At 42.9% G+C, this 15,244-nt stretch overlaps 1 protein-coding gene and 1 pseudogene across 1 annotated transcript; both read right to left on the bottom strand.

The window, feature by feature from the left end:
- Positions 1-5,930: 5,930 nt before the first annotated feature.
- Positions 5,931-6,866, bottom strand: LOC120064904 (annotated as a pseudogene).
- Positions 6,867-11,945: 5,079 nt separating this feature from the next.
- LOC120064840 (GTPase IMAP family member 7-like) lies at positions 11,946-13,137 on the bottom strand. The gene is made up of 3 exons (XM_039015434.1): positions 13,056-13,137; positions 12,272-12,942; positions 11,946-11,957 (listed from the first exon to the last, which is right to left on the bottom strand). Exons 1-3 carry the CDS (start codon positions 13,135-13,137, stop codon positions 11,946-11,948), a joined length of 765 nt encoding a protein of 254 aa, XP_038871362.1.
- Between the last annotated feature and the right edge of the window lie 2,107 nt (positions 13,138-15,244).

Below are 15,244 nucleotides of genomic sequence, written 5' to 3'. Positions count from 1 at the left end.
AAACACAGGGCTAAGTCATAGTAGTCTAGCTACCTAACCCAGGGCTATTACAAACACAGGGCTAAGTCAGAGTAGACTAGCTACCTAACCCAGGTCTACTACAAACACAGGGCTAAGTCAGAGTAGGCTAGCTATCTAACCCAGGGCTATTACAAACACAGGGCTAAGTCAGAGTAGACTAGCTACCTAACCCAGGTCTACTACAAACACAGGGCTAAGTCAGAGTAGGCTAGCTACCTAACCCAGGTCTACTCCAAACACAGGGCTAAATCCGAGTAGTCTAGCTACCTAACCCAGGTCTATTACAAACACAGGGATAAATCCGAGTAGGCTAGCTACCTAACCCAGGTCTATTACAAACACAGGGATAAATCCGAGTAGGCTAGCTACCTAACCCAGGTCTATAACAAACACAGGGCTAAGTCAGAGTAGGCTAGCTACCTAACCCAGGTCTATTACAAACACAGGGATAAATCTGAGTAGGCTAGCTACCTAACCCAGGTCTATTACAAACACAGGGATAAATCCGAGTAGGCTAGCTACCTAACCCAGGTCTATAACAAACACAGGGCTAAATCCGAGTAGGCTAGCTACCTAACCCAGGTCTATTCCAAACACAGGGCTAAATCTGAGTAGGCTAGCTACCTAACCCAGGTCTATTACAAACACAGGGATAAATCCGAGTAGGCTAGCTACCTAACCCAGGTCTATTACAAACACAGGGCTAAATCTGAGTAGGCTAGCTACCTAACCCAGGTCTATTACAAACACAGGGCTAAATCTGAGTAGGCTAGCTACCTAACCCAGGTCTATTACAAACACAGGGATAAATCTGAGTAGGCTAGCTACCTAACCCAGGTCTATTCCAAACACAGGGCTAAATCCGAGTAGGCTAGCTACCTAACCCAGGTCTATTACAAACACAGGGCTAAGTCAGAGTAGGCTAGCTACCTAACCCAGGTCTATTACAAACACAGGGATAAGTCAGAGTAGGCTAGCTACCTAACCCAGGTCTACTACAAACACAGGGCTAAATCCGAGTAGGCTAGCTAGGCTGATGACTCTGTGAGGCTGGATGAGACCTAAGCATAATTATAAGACATCCTTCTAATCACGTATAGCATATTGACTCTATTAAATCTTCACAAATGTGTGTGTATCTTCACTGACAGTCTGTAACTTGCCACTATTTTGGCCTAATGCTTGTCACAGACGACAACAGCAATTAACATTCAGGAGGCTACACTAAGTCAAGCCGCGTGGCAGGATGTGATATGAGACAGTCAGCTAAATGTGCTGTGAATTGATTGTGAGGAGTTGACCCTCTAGGCTATCAATCGGCGTAGAGATTGTATTTAGAGTTCTCTGTTACATTAAATGAGCATGTGTAGGATGCACGTTAATAGCAGTAGGATAGAAGTGGCAGTTGGTTGTGTGTGAGGAGATGCGCTAAGCTAATCATCACTTGTGTGGGGAGAGATGCGCTAAGCTAATCGTCGGTTGTGTGGACGGGTGTCGTAATGAATGATAGTTAGGCTACTCTCTGGGAGCTGGGTTATTGAGCGTGTGTGTGCATTCTTTCCTGTGTGTGTGCATTCTTCCTGTGTGTGTGTGTGTGTGTGTGTGTGTGTGTGTGTGTGTGTGTGTGTGTGTGTGTGTGTGTGTGTGTGTGTGTGTGTGTGTGTGTGTGTGTGTGTGTGTGTGTGCATTCTTCCTGTGTGTGTGTGTGTGTGTGTGTGTGTGTGTGTGTGTGTGGTGTGTGTGTGTGTGTGTGTGTGTGTGTGTGCATTCTTCCTGTGTGTGTGTGTGTGTGTGTGTGTGCATTCTTCCTGTGTGTGTGTGTGTGTGTGTGCATTCTTTCCTGTGTGTGTGTACGCCAGTGTGTGCATTCTCGCTGCACCATCAGCATCATTAATCTCATTTGCCTATAAGTAAATCACACTCCATTTTCATGGGGCTGTGAATTAATGGATATAATCCGTGAGGTATTTGTTTGTCTGTTGCTATCATTTGCAGTCAGCCTAATAGTACTGAGCTTCATGCATCTATCCTATTTTATTCTTCCCTCTTTATGGGTGTTCAAGGTTGTTAGCATGTGATTGGAGAGTAACACGATTTATAACGTATGTCCTCTATTCCTAGATTACATTGAATAAATCAAGCAATTTTTTCGGTCTAATTAGCTTTTTGTGCAGCAGCTGAGCTTGTATTTCTTTTGTCCTCGGTCAGAATCCCCTCAACTTGTATTGGGGGTCAGAACTAGGGGCCGTATGTATTCTAACTATCAACTTGATACTGCATGACATTTTTATATCACGCTATTAAAACCATATCAAATCAAAAAACAATATCCTGACACATGAAGTTTTTGAGAGTGCGTATAGAAATGTATACAACGGGTGGGTCTAATCCTGAATGTTGATTGGTTAAAAGCTGTTTGGGCTGCAAGCCCGAGGTCGGTACACCTATGACAACAGCCAGCTCAAAGTGCAGGGCGCGAAATTCAAAAGATATTTTTTTTAAATATTTAACTTTCACACATTAACAAGTCCAATACAGCATATGAAAGGTATACATCTTGTGAATCAAGCCAACATGTCCGATTTTTAAAATGTTTTACAGGGAAGACAAAATATGTAAATCTATTAGCTAACCACGTTAGCAAAAGACACCACTTTTCTAACTCCATCAGTTTCTTACTCCATCACTAGCTATCACAAATTCGACCAAATAAAGAAATAAATAGCCACTAACCAAGAAAAAACTTCATCAGATGACAGTCTGATAACATATTTATGTATAGCATATGTTTTGTTCGAATAATTTGCATATTTCAGGTATAAATCATAGTTTACATTTCAGCTACAATCAGAAATTGCACCGAAAGCAGCCATAATATTTACAGACACCAACGTCAAATACCTAATTACTCATCATAAAACATTTCTGAAAAATACATAGTGTACAGTAAATGAAAGACAGGCATCTTGTGATGCCAGACAATATTTCCGATTTATTAAGTGTTTTACAGCGAAAACAAAATGTAGCGTTATATTAGCTTAGCTTAGCACAATAGAAACACTTGGGCGCCGGCGACTACGACAGATATATGAAATAACATCATAAATTGGATCTTACTTTTGCTGATCTTTCATCAGAATGTTGAACAAGGTGTCCTTTGTCCAGATGAGTCGTTGTTTGGATTCAGAACGGCAAATTTCCCTCATCATTTAGCATGGGCACTAGCCGAGTGGCACAGATCTCGCCAACGTAAACACAGTCAGAGAACGCAACACGACAAAACTCCCGAAAAAATTTCAATAATCTGATTAAACTATATTGAAAAAACATACATTACGATGATATGGTCACATGTATCAAATAAAATCCGAGCCGGAGATGTTAGTCATCCATTACGGCAGCAAAACAGAAGGCAATCGCACTTCCAAGTCGCGCGCTTCAGAGTACCGGAAGTGGACGGTCACGTCAAAGAAATAGCTTTTATTCCACCCCAGACCAAGATAAACACAAAATTTCTTCTCTCACATCATCTTGACACCCAGAGGAAGGCGTATGGAGTGTACGTAGACTCCTACATGTAATGACCATGTATAGGCAGGAAGTTGAAGAGAGCATATATTTCTGACATTCTACTTCCTGGTCAGGAAAAGTGCTGCCAAAGGAGTTCTGTTTCACTCAGAGAAATAATTCCAACGGTTTTAGAAACTAGAGAGTGTTTTCTATCCAAAAATAATAATAATATCCATATTGTACGAGCAAGATTTGAGTAGGAGGCCGTTTGAAATGGGCACGATTTCACTGGCTACTCAACACTTTGCCTTGCAGCCATAAAGCGGATCCCAGACGGTGTCAATTTTTTTTCAACATTTTTGACCCTTGACCCTAGATATTCATTGTTGACCCCATAACTATGTAAAAAATAAAACAAATGAAAAAAATAAAACAGCTACAGGCTTAAACTTGTTCAGTTGAAGTCGGAAGTTTACATACACTCCACAAATTTCTTGTTAACAAACTATAGTTTTGGCAAGTCGGTTAGGACATCTACTTTGTGCATGACACAAGTAATTTTTCCAACAATTGTTTACAGACAGATTATTTCACTTATAATTCACTGTATCACAATTCCAGTGGGTCAAAAGTTTACATACACTAAGTTGACTGTGCCTTTAAACAGCTAGGAAAATTCTAGAAAATGATGTCATGGCTTTAGAAGCTTCTGATAGGCCAATTGACATAATTTGAGTCAATTGGAGGTGTACCTGTGGATATATTTCAAGGCCTACCTTCAAACTCAGTACCTCTTTGCTAGAACTGTTTGGCCATAATGACCATCGTTATGTTTGGAGGAAAAAGGGGGAGGATTGCAAGCCGAAGAACACCATCCCAACCGTGAAGCACAGGGGTGGCAGCATCATGTTGTGGGGGTGCTTTGCTGCAGAAGGGACTGGTGCACTTCACAAAATAGATGGCATCATGAAGAAAGAAAATTACGTGGATATGTTGAAGCAACATCTCAAGACATCAGTCAGGAAGTTAAAGCTTGGTCGCAAATGGGTCTTCCAAATGGACAATCAATGACCCCAAGCATACTTCCAAAGTTGTGGAAAAATGGCTTAAGGACAACAAAGTCAAGGTATTGGAGTGGCCATCACAAAGCCCTGACCTCAATCCTATAGAACATTTGTGGGCAGAACTGAAAAAACGTGTGCAATCAAGGAGGCCTACAAACCTGACTCAGTTACACCAGCTCTGTCAGGATGAATGAGACAAAATTCACCTAACTTATTGTGGGAAGCTTGTGGAAGGCTACCCGAAATGTTTTGACCCAAGTTAAACAATTTAAAGGCAATGCTACCAAATACTAATTGAGTGTATATAAACTTCTGACCCACTGGGAATGTGATTAAAGAAATAAAAGCTGAAATAAATCATTCTCTCTACTATTATTCTGACATTTCACATTCTTAAAATAAAGTGGTGATCCTAAATGACCTAATCCTTTACGAGGATAACATTTCAGGAATTGTGAAAAACTGAGTTTAAATGTATTTGGCTAAGGTGTATGTAAACTTCTGACTTCAACTGTATATGGGGTTCATTCCTTTGACTCTGCTGTTCCATTTTCAATTGTAAAGTAGCAGAACTCCCTGTGATAAAAAGACTTACACCCCAGTGGAGGAGGATGGCTCATAATAATGGCTGGAACGGAGCCAATGGAATGGCATCAAAACACATAGAAACCATGTGTTTGATGTATTTGACATCCTTCCACCAATTCCGCTCCAGACATTAACATGAGCCTGTCCTCCCCAATTAAGGTAGCCACCAACCTCCTGTGATACACCCTCATTTAACATTTTACTGCAGTGGGCTAAATCAGGGTCACACAGTGTTTCTTGCTCGGAAACAAAATCCACTTTGAAACAAAAGTATACACCTCACACACATGGCTATGGTCTTTAAAAAAAGAAGACACGTACCATGTCAGATATAGAGTTGAAACATATTCCATTTTGAGTTTGCATCCCAATATTACACTTTAAATACATCACAGAAAACTGAAATACAACAAAACCGTTTGACATAGAAACACTGGATATTCTGATTTTACATTTTTTTTGTGTTTATTAATTATGAAGAATATTAATAACATTCCACTCGTGAGGCCACTAGAGGGCGATTTGGTCATTTGACTGCAGGAAAGGGCTACTACTTTACTAATAAATAGATACTGTACATATACTATATATCCCCATTAAATTCCAATTAGACCCCGTTCAAACTGGAGCAAATATATCTTAAAGACAGTTGTAAGACAACATGAAGTACAGTATACAGTCGAAAACATAATAAACGTTTAACTAACTGAACACACCCCTGGTGTTTTAAAGGCCAAACATCTCCTTAGTACATTCATACCCCTGGCTGAGGCCTCCAACTAGACTTGCTGCCATCCATATTGGTGAAGAATAAAATGCCCCTGCTAACGTTACAGCTGCCCCACCAAGTGCTGCCCATTGACAGTATTTCCACATCTCTTCTCTGATTTTTCCTGTGCCTTCTCATAATCCTCATAGGTGTAGTACTTTCCTCCATTATCCTCCACTATCTGCTCTATCTTCCTCAGCAGCTCTCTGGCCTGAGTGTAGTTCTTTCTCTTGACATTGATGATTGAGTGATATCTGTTCCCACAGCTTGTAACACGTTTCTGCAGCTCCTTGCTCTCTTTCAGAAACTCAGAAACTGATCTTCACCAGTGAACACCACCATGGTGTACATTGAGGCATCTTCCCCAAAGTTCTCCCGGATCCACTTCACAGCGTTCCTTTCCTCCTCTGTGAACCTCCCCAGCCTGATCACCAGCAGGAACACATGGGGCCCTGGAACTGACATGTAGATGCATCTTTCTAGTTCACTTTTCATTTGATCTACACTTATTGTTGTGTCAAAGAGTCCTGGCGTGTCAATCACATCGATCTTCATCCCATCCACCTCTTCACTCCCTTTCTCATACTTTGCAGTGACAGAATCAGCGTTGGCCTCCACTTTAAACACCTCTCTCCCCAGGATAGTGTTTCCTATTGCACTCTTCCCCACTCCAGTCTTACCCACCAGAACAATCCTCAGATCAGAGGGCAGCCCTGAATCTGTGGAAACAGACGAAAAGTGGGGGATGCTTGAGTTGATCATAAAAGCAAGCTTCTAGATAAGATAGAGAAGAACATGTGTTCTGTATGCATGTGAGCATGTGGATGCGTACCTTGACATTGACCAGTGAAGATTTGCAGACACAGTGTTACCAGCAATAGAATCATTGGAGTCCTTCCTCTTCCTTGTGCCATCTCAAACCAAAATCACAGAAACAGACAATTATGTCATTAGTAAGGTTGCAAAGTTCTGGTAAATTGTCCCAAACACCCAGGTTTTACAGAAACCTGGTTGTAGGATAATGGGATTTCCCTTTTTTTCCTTCCTGAACCCAGGAATCTCTGTTTCGGTTTTCATTTTGATTCTCTTGTTCTTTTTGTATTTTGTATTCATTCTCATTAAAAGATATGGATGGATACGTACCACGCTGCATATTGGTCCGATATTTCCTACTTATCCTCAGACGAAGAGGACAACAGCCGTTACAGAACTACCCACCAACCAAGGACCAAGCAGCGTGGTAACCAGGAGCAGAGGGTTCTGGACTCCTGGACTTGGGAGGAGATACTAGACGGTAAGGGACCCTGGGCACAGGCTGGGGAATATCACCGCCCCATAGAAGAACTGGAGGCAGCGAAAGCTGAGCGGCAGCGATATGAGGAGGTAGCACGGCAGCGCGACAGGCACGAGAGGCAGCTCCCACATTTTGTTTTGGGGGGTGGCACACGGGGAGTGTGGCGGAGTCAGGTTGGAGACCTGAGCCCACTCCTCGTGCTTACCGTGGGGCGCGTGTAACTGGTCAGGCACCGTGTTATGCAGTAATGCGCACGGTGTCTCCAGTTCGCATTCTTAGCCCGGCGCGCTCTATTCCAGCTCCTCGCGTTTGCCGGGCTAGAATGGGCATCCAGCCAGGACATATTGAGCCAGCTCTATGTTCTGGATCTCCAATGCGTCTCCACGGTCCCGTGTATCCTGTTCCTCCTCCCCGCACTCGCCCTGAGGTTCGTGTACTCAGCCCGGTACCACCAGTTCCGGCACCACGCACCAGGCCTACAGTGCGCCTCCAGGGTCCAGTATGCCCTGTTCCTCCTCCCCGCACTCGCCCTGAGATGCGTGTCCCCAGCCCGGTACCACCAGTTCCGGCACCACGCACCAGGCCTACAGTGCGCCTCCAGGGTCCAGTATGCCCTGTTCCTGCTCCTCGCACTCGCCCTGAAGTGCGTGTCCTCAGCCCGGTACAACCAGGTCCGGCACCACGCACCAAGCCTACAGTGCAGCCCGTCAGTCAGGAGCTGCCAGTGCCGCCCGTCAGTCAGGAGCTGCCAGAGTCGCCCTCCTGTCCGGAGCTGCCAGAGTCACCCTCCTGTCCGGAGCTGCCAGCGCCGCCCGTCAGTCAGGAGCTGCCAGCGCCGCCCGTCAGTCAGGAGCTGCCAGAGTCGCCCTCCTGTCAGGAGCTGCCGGAGTCGCCCTCCTGTCCGGAGCTGCCGGAGTCGCCCTCCTGTCCGGAGCTGCCGGAGTCGCCCTCCTGTCCTGAGCTGCCGGAGCCGCCCGTCTGTCCTGAGCTGCCGGAGCCGCCCGTCTGTCCTGAACTGCCGGAGGCGCCCGTCTGTCCTGAGCTGCCGGAGCCGCCCGTCTGTCCTGAGCTGCCGGAGCCGCCCGTCTGTCAGGAGCTGCCGGAGCCGCCCTTCACTCCGGAGCTGCCGGAGTCGCCCTTCACTCCGGCGCTGCCAGAGTCTCCCGTCTATTCGGGGCCCGCTGCTAGGGTCTCCAATCCGGGGTCGGTGGCGAGGGTCGCCGCTCCTAAGGTGCCACATAAGTGGGCCGAGACTATGGTGGAGTGGGGTCCACGTCCCGCACCAGAGCCGCCACCGCGGTAAGTGCCCACCCAGACCCTCCCCTATAGGTTAAGGTTTTGCGGCCGGAGTCCGCATCTTTGTGGGGGGGGGGGGGGGGGGGGGGGTACTGTCACGTTCTGACCTTAGTTCCTTTTTTATGTCTTTATTTTAGTTTGGTCATGGCGTGAGTTGGGGTGGGCATTCTATGTTGTTTTTCTATGTTTTGTTCTGTGTGTTATATTTCTGTGTTTGGCCTAGTTCTGGTTCTCAATCAGAGGCAGGTGTTGATCGTTGTCTCTGATTGAGAATCATACTTAGGTAGCCTGTTTTCCCACCAGGGGTTGTGGGTAGTTGTTTTTCCGTTTCAGTGTTTGCACCATTCGGGACTGTTTCGGTTTTCATTTTGATTCTCTTGTTCTTTTTGTATTCATTCTCATTAAAAGATATTATGGATACGTACCACGCTGCATATTGGTCCGATATGTCCTACTCCTCCTCAGACAAAGAGGACGAAAGCCGTTACATTTACAGTAATATTGATTCATGTGCACTGTCCCTGTAAAACAACATTGAACAAAGTAGAGTAGATTGTTGTAGAACGTTTAGCAAAATATTACTCCTACGGTATAAGGTTGAATACTCACTTTTACTGCAGTTAAATGATTTGTGAATTGGTGCCTCTTGTGACTATGAGAGCTGAAGCAATGTGCAGTGCCATACGTTATGAGTTTCGTTTTCCCTGCATATAAGTTTCGTTTTCCCTGTAACTAGTGTGTTCTAGCCAATCAGAAAGTGTTATAGGCAAAAACCCAATCCAGGGCAGAGATAAATTCTGATAAATGATTATCAAGTACTCTCCTTAGCCTTATGCCAACAACTATAAAACGAGTGAAAAAATGTGTCAGATAGAATCTGTATATGGAGAGTCTGTCAGTGCCATACTGTAGCAACATCACAGTGAAAGCATTTTATGCATAGTTATAGTATCCAACAACAGGTTGTATAGTATAGGACTTTATTGAGCCTCTGCTTATGTTGTGCTGTCTATAAGGCAGCAACGTGGGTGGTAGCAAAGCAATGTTAGAGAGTATTAGGAAGGGTGCTCTTTGGATGAAAGGGTCTTGGCAATGATGAAAACGACTGTACTTTCCAAGGATACTTGATATGAGCACAGATTTGTATACATTTGTACGGGTGTATGGCTCGGTTTAGGCCATAATCTCTCTCCTCCTCCTGCATTCTTAGCCTCACAGTTTTTGAGAGTGCTTATATATCACATTTATTTATAAAGTCCTTCTTACATCAGCTGATGTCACAAAGTGCTGTACAGAAACCCAGCCTAAAACCCCAAACAGCAAGCAATGCAGGTGTAGAAGCATATATCATGCTAAAGTCATATCAAGTTAAAAACAATACCCTGACACATGAAGTTTTTGAAAGTGTTTATAGAAACGGAGGTAGCCTGGCGGTTTGAGCCGGCAACCAGAGGCTGGGTTGCCAGTTCGAGACAAGGGTCCGATGGGTAAAATCTGGCGGGAAGTGAGCTGGCAACCGGAGGTTTGCAGGAATCAAATCCTAGATGCTGTTGTGCCCTTGAGCAAGGCACTTAACTCCCCGGGCACCCAGTGTGGCAGGCACCCCCACACCTCTCCAAAACCTGTATGTGTATTTATGTGTGTCTATCCGAGGGATTGGGTTAACAGAGGAAATAACATTTTGGTTGGACATTGTGGATAATTGACCAATAAAGTGATCTTAATCTTAATAACAGACAAGAGGTAGTTACACTCTTTATTTATTTTTATTTAACAATTCACCAAATATATTAATCAGACCCATTTTGCATATAGAAAACAGTGATAAAATAGATGCACCTTTTTGTGTTATAGACCTCTTGGAAAATTCAATAAATAAGATTTTTTATATATGAATAAAGACTTGCTAAAGTGCCAGAAATGTGCCTTTTGACATGTCCCCAGACATGTTTTTCCAACTTCTAAGAATATTTAACCCACTTAACCCCAACATTTCTCCACATTTTTACCATCATTGTAAAGCCCTAGTTATGTTCTTGCTTTGACAAAGTAATTTCTGAAGATTATAATTAATTTCATGTGATTTAGTGATTCATTTACGTCTGTCCCTCATTTTACGTGAACTGAACTCTCGCTTTAATATGGTTATACATTATTCCTTTTAAAATATTTGTTTCAAAAGAAACATTGAACATATAATAGTCAAATTATAGTGTAATAGCAGGTGAGCTGCTTTCTGATGTTTTGTGGTGAAAAAGTGAGCCCGTTGAGCAGAACACGACAACCCTGTTACCCATAGATAGATAGGCTAGAAATGTTTTAAGGTGAAAATCTCAATTCAACCGTGTTACTTTAATGACACGTTATTTGAACTTACTATACTCCTTTTATATCGCTTGAGATGGGAAAACATGTTTTTTTATAGAGTTGAGCATGTGCTCCTTATGACAGAATGTTTTTTGTAATATACTAACCAAAATGTACTCTATTCGTGTAACGACCCAAAACATTATACTACCTACCAAACTAAACATACAGCTTCAGGCTTAAACTTAATTTGGGTTTCATTCCCTTGACTATGCTGTTCCATTTCAAATTGTAAAGTTACAGAACTCCCTGTGATTTTGAATTGTATATCCCCATTAACACACACTTACTAAATACATACACCCTTAATACACACATCCCTGTAAAAACATACACCGCCATGAAATACTTTTAATACCGCTAAATACATACTGTACATACTATATATCCCCACTAAATAAATACACACCCAATAATATACATTTGGCCTACACCTGCTTTGTTCAGAAAGTGTAGTGAGCGTTTAAGTAAACTGAACATTGAGCATTGTAACTCCTGTTGTTGATTGGGTGATTATGTATAGTGCACACCGCTTTAGCAGAGCTTTTGTGTAAGCCAGTCAGGAAATAAGGGCGAGGCCAGACCGGCACGTTGATTTTATCGTATCCGTGACTCCAGCGCTTTCTCAGTGGTAATCGTACGTTGACGGTAAGGGGAGATGACGCATCGATATCCATAAAATTTCCATCCATTTCCACGAACAAAAAGTTTCGATGAGTTGAACTTTTGACGTGCCGACTGTTACGTAACCATCCGTTTAGCCAATTAGAAAATAGGGTATATTATACATCGCACACTCTACATGCACATGGACTAAAGTTAATCCGTTCTAATTTGGTGTCCACAGACAGTCTGGCCTCGCCCTCAGTTGCCTCTGGTCCATCCCCCGTCATACTAATAAAATAGGAGCAAATGCATCTCAGTTGTAAGAAAACATGTAGTTCAGTATACTGTCGCAAAATATAGCAAAACGTTTAACCAACTGAATGCACCCCTGGCATTTTAAAGGTCAAGGATCTCCTTAGTGCAGTGTTTCTTAATCCTGGTCCTGGGGACACAAAGGGGTGCACATTTTTGGTGTACAGTATTGTTTTTGCTTTACACACCTGATTCAAATCATCAAAGCTTGATGATGAGTTGATCATTTGAATCAGCTGGGTAGTGCTAGGGCGAGAATGTGCACCCCTTTGTGTCCCCAGGACCAGGATAATAAAACACTCCCCTAGTGCCTCCAGGTAGAAGTCCTTGCCACAAACCTTCTAAGCCAAATGTCTCCTTAGTACATTCATACCCCTGGCTGAGGCCTCCAACTAGACTTGCTGCCATCAATATTGGTGAATAAAATGCCCCTGCTAACGTTACAGCTGCCCCACCAAGTGCTGCCCCTTGACAGTATTTCAACACCTCTTCTCTGATCTTTTCCTGTGCCGTCTCATAAACCTCAAAGGTGTAGTGCTTTCCTCCATTACCCTCCACTATCTGCTCTATCTTCCTCAGTAGCTCTCTGACCTGAGTGTAGTTCTTTCTCTTGACGTTGCTGATTGAGTGATATCTGTTCCCACAGCTTGTAACAAGTTTCCGCAGCTCCTTGCTCTCTTTCAGAAACTCAGAAACTGATTTGCTTCCTATCTGATCTTCACCAGTGAACAGCACCATGGTGTACATTGAGGCATCTTCCCCAAAGTTCTCCTGGATCCACTTCACAGCGTTCCTTTCCTCCTCTGTGAACCTCCCCAGCCTGATCACCAGCAGGAACACATGGGGTCCTGGAACTGACATGTAGATGCATCTTTCTAGTTCACTTTTCATTTGATCTACACTCATTGTTGTGTCAAAGAGTCCTGGCGTGTCAATCACATCGATCTTCATCCCATCCACCTCTTCACTCCCTTTCTCACACTTTGCAGTGACAGAATCAGCGTTGGCCTCCACTTTAAACACCTCTCTCCCCAGGATAGTGTTTCCTGTTGCACTCTTCCCCACTCCAGTCTTACCCACCAGAACAATCTTCAGATCAGAGGGCAGCCCTGAATCTGTGGAAACAGACGAAAAGTGGGGGATGCTTGAATTGATCATAAAAGCAAGCTTCTAGATAAGATAGAGAAGAACATGTGTTCTGTATGCATGTGAGCATGTGGATGCGTACCTTGACATTGACCAGTGAAGATTTGCAGACACAGTGTTACCAGCAATAGAATCATTGGAGTCCTTCCTCTTCCTTGTGCCATCTCAAACCAAAATCACAGAAACAGACAATTATGTCATTAGTAAGGTTGCAATTAGTAAGGTTGCAGTAAGGTTGGTCATTAGTAAGGTGCATTGACCAGTGAAGATTTGCAGACACAGTGTTACCAGCAATAGAATCATTGAGAAACAGACAATTATGTCATTAGTAAGGTTGCAAAGTTCTGGTAAATTGTCCCAAACACCCAGGTTTTACAGAAATCCCGGTGGTAAGATTCCTGGGTTCAGGAAGGAAAAAAAGGGAAATCCCATTATCCTACAACCAGGATTTCTGGAAAACCAGGGAATTTGGGGAAAATTACTGGAATTTTGCAACCCTGGTCATTACCAACAAAACCAGTCCATTGGATAATGTATGGGATAATTGGATAATGTATGGCCGCGTTCACAGATGGTTAAACCAATTATAATTTCTTCTCAGCTGATTGATATAACGATCTAAACAATAGGCTTACTCTGCTTCACATCACCTGCCATCACATGGTTGGAGAGTTATTTATTCAATAGAGCCCAGAGAGTGTTCTTCAATGGAAGCTTCTCTGACATGAGAAATGTAGTGCGTTGGGCCGTTGCTCTTCTCTATTCTACAAATGATGTGCCACTGGTCTTACACCAAGCTGGAATGACTATGTATGCCGATGATTCCTCATTCTACATGTCAGCACCCAAAGCCAGTGAGCTCACTGACATTCTAAATAAGTAGTTACAGTCAGTATCAGAATGGGTGATTAATAATGAACTAGTCTTTAATACATCTAAACCTAAAAGCATTGTATTTGGTTCAGAACATTCTCTAAGACCTGAATCTCAACTGGAGTTGTGCATAAAGGTTGTGAACATTGAGCAAGTTGAGGAAGCTAAACTCCTAGGTATAACATTGGATGGTCAATTATCATGGTCAAGTCATATTGACAAAGTTGTTATGAGGATGCGGAGGGGTATATCTGTTATAAACATCAACTGTACTAGTTGTTCAGGCTTTGGTCTTGTTCCCTCTTGATTACTGTCCGGTAATATGGTCAAGTGCAGCAAGCAAAGACCTAGCAAAGCTACATCATACATCATTAGCTGATCATGTACAGTGAGGGAAAAAAGTATTTGATCCCCTGCTGATTTTGTACGTTTGCCCACTGACAAAGAAATGATCAGTCTATAATTTTAATGGTAGGTTTATTTGAACAGTGAGAGACAGAATAACAACAAAATATCCAGAAAAACGCATGTCAAAAATTTTATAAATTGATTTGCATTTTAATGAGGGAAATAAGTATTTGACCACTCGTCAAAACATGACTTAGAACTTGGTGGCAAAACCCTTCTTGGCAATCACAGAGGTCAGACGTTTCTTATAGTTGGCCACCAGGTTTGCACATGTCTCAGGAGGGATTTTGTCCCACTCCTCTTTGCAGATCTTCTCCAAGTCATTAAGGTTTCGAGGCTGACGTTTGGCAACTCGAACCTTCAGCTCCCTCCACAGATTTTCAATGGGATTAAGGTCTGGAGACTGGCTAGGCCACTCCAGGACCTTAATGTGCTTCTTCTTGAGTGCTGGGGACAATAAAAGGCCACTCTAAAATGTGCACTTTTGTCACAGAACACAATGCCACAGATGTCTCAAGTTGAGGGAGCATGGAATTAGCATGCTGACTGCAAGAATGTCCACCAGAGCTGTTGCCAGAGAATTTAATGATACATTAAAGCCGCCTCCAACATAATTTTATGGAATTTGGCAGCATTTTCTTGAAAAAATTAAATAAAACAACATAATTCATGATGGTTTTTATTTGATTTTAGTCCGTTTTGGAGTGAAAGATAGTTTCAGTATAGTTTTAGTTTTTCATACAGGTTTGTTAATTATTTTATTTCAGTGTACTAAATTGTTTTTTCATTATTAGTTTTTGTTTTAGTTTCAGTTCACTATTATAACCTTGCTTTGGAGGAGGGAGATCAGTGACCTAACATCAAGGGGTTTTAGATGTGTATTCCATCTGGACTGGAAGCTATTGAAAATGTGATCTGTATGTGAATTAATACCCACAGCTGTAATAGAAGATACATTTGTAGAAAATCAAAGGTGGGCTATTTAGAAAA

The sequence above is a fragment of the Salvelinus namaycush genome, chromosome 20 (assembly GCF_016432855.1).
Source record: "Salvelinus namaycush isolate Seneca chromosome 20, SaNama_1.0, whole genome shotgun sequence".
In the NCBI taxonomy this organism is placed as follows: Eukaryota; Metazoa; Chordata; class Actinopteri; order Salmoniformes; family Salmonidae; genus Salvelinus; species Salvelinus namaycush.
Note: the sequence above shows the minus strand (reverse complement) of the source record. Positions and strands in the feature narration are given on the sequence as shown.

Coding starts and splice junctions, on each gene's coding strand:
- LOC120064840 (XM_039015434.1), bottom strand. CDS start 13,137: ATGGCACAAGGAAGAGGAAGGACTCCAATGATTCTATTGCTGGTAACA. Junction 12,943..13,055: donor CTTCACTGGTCAATGTCAAG/GTACGCATCCAC, acceptor CTGTTTCCACAG/ATTCAGGGCTGCCCTCTGAT.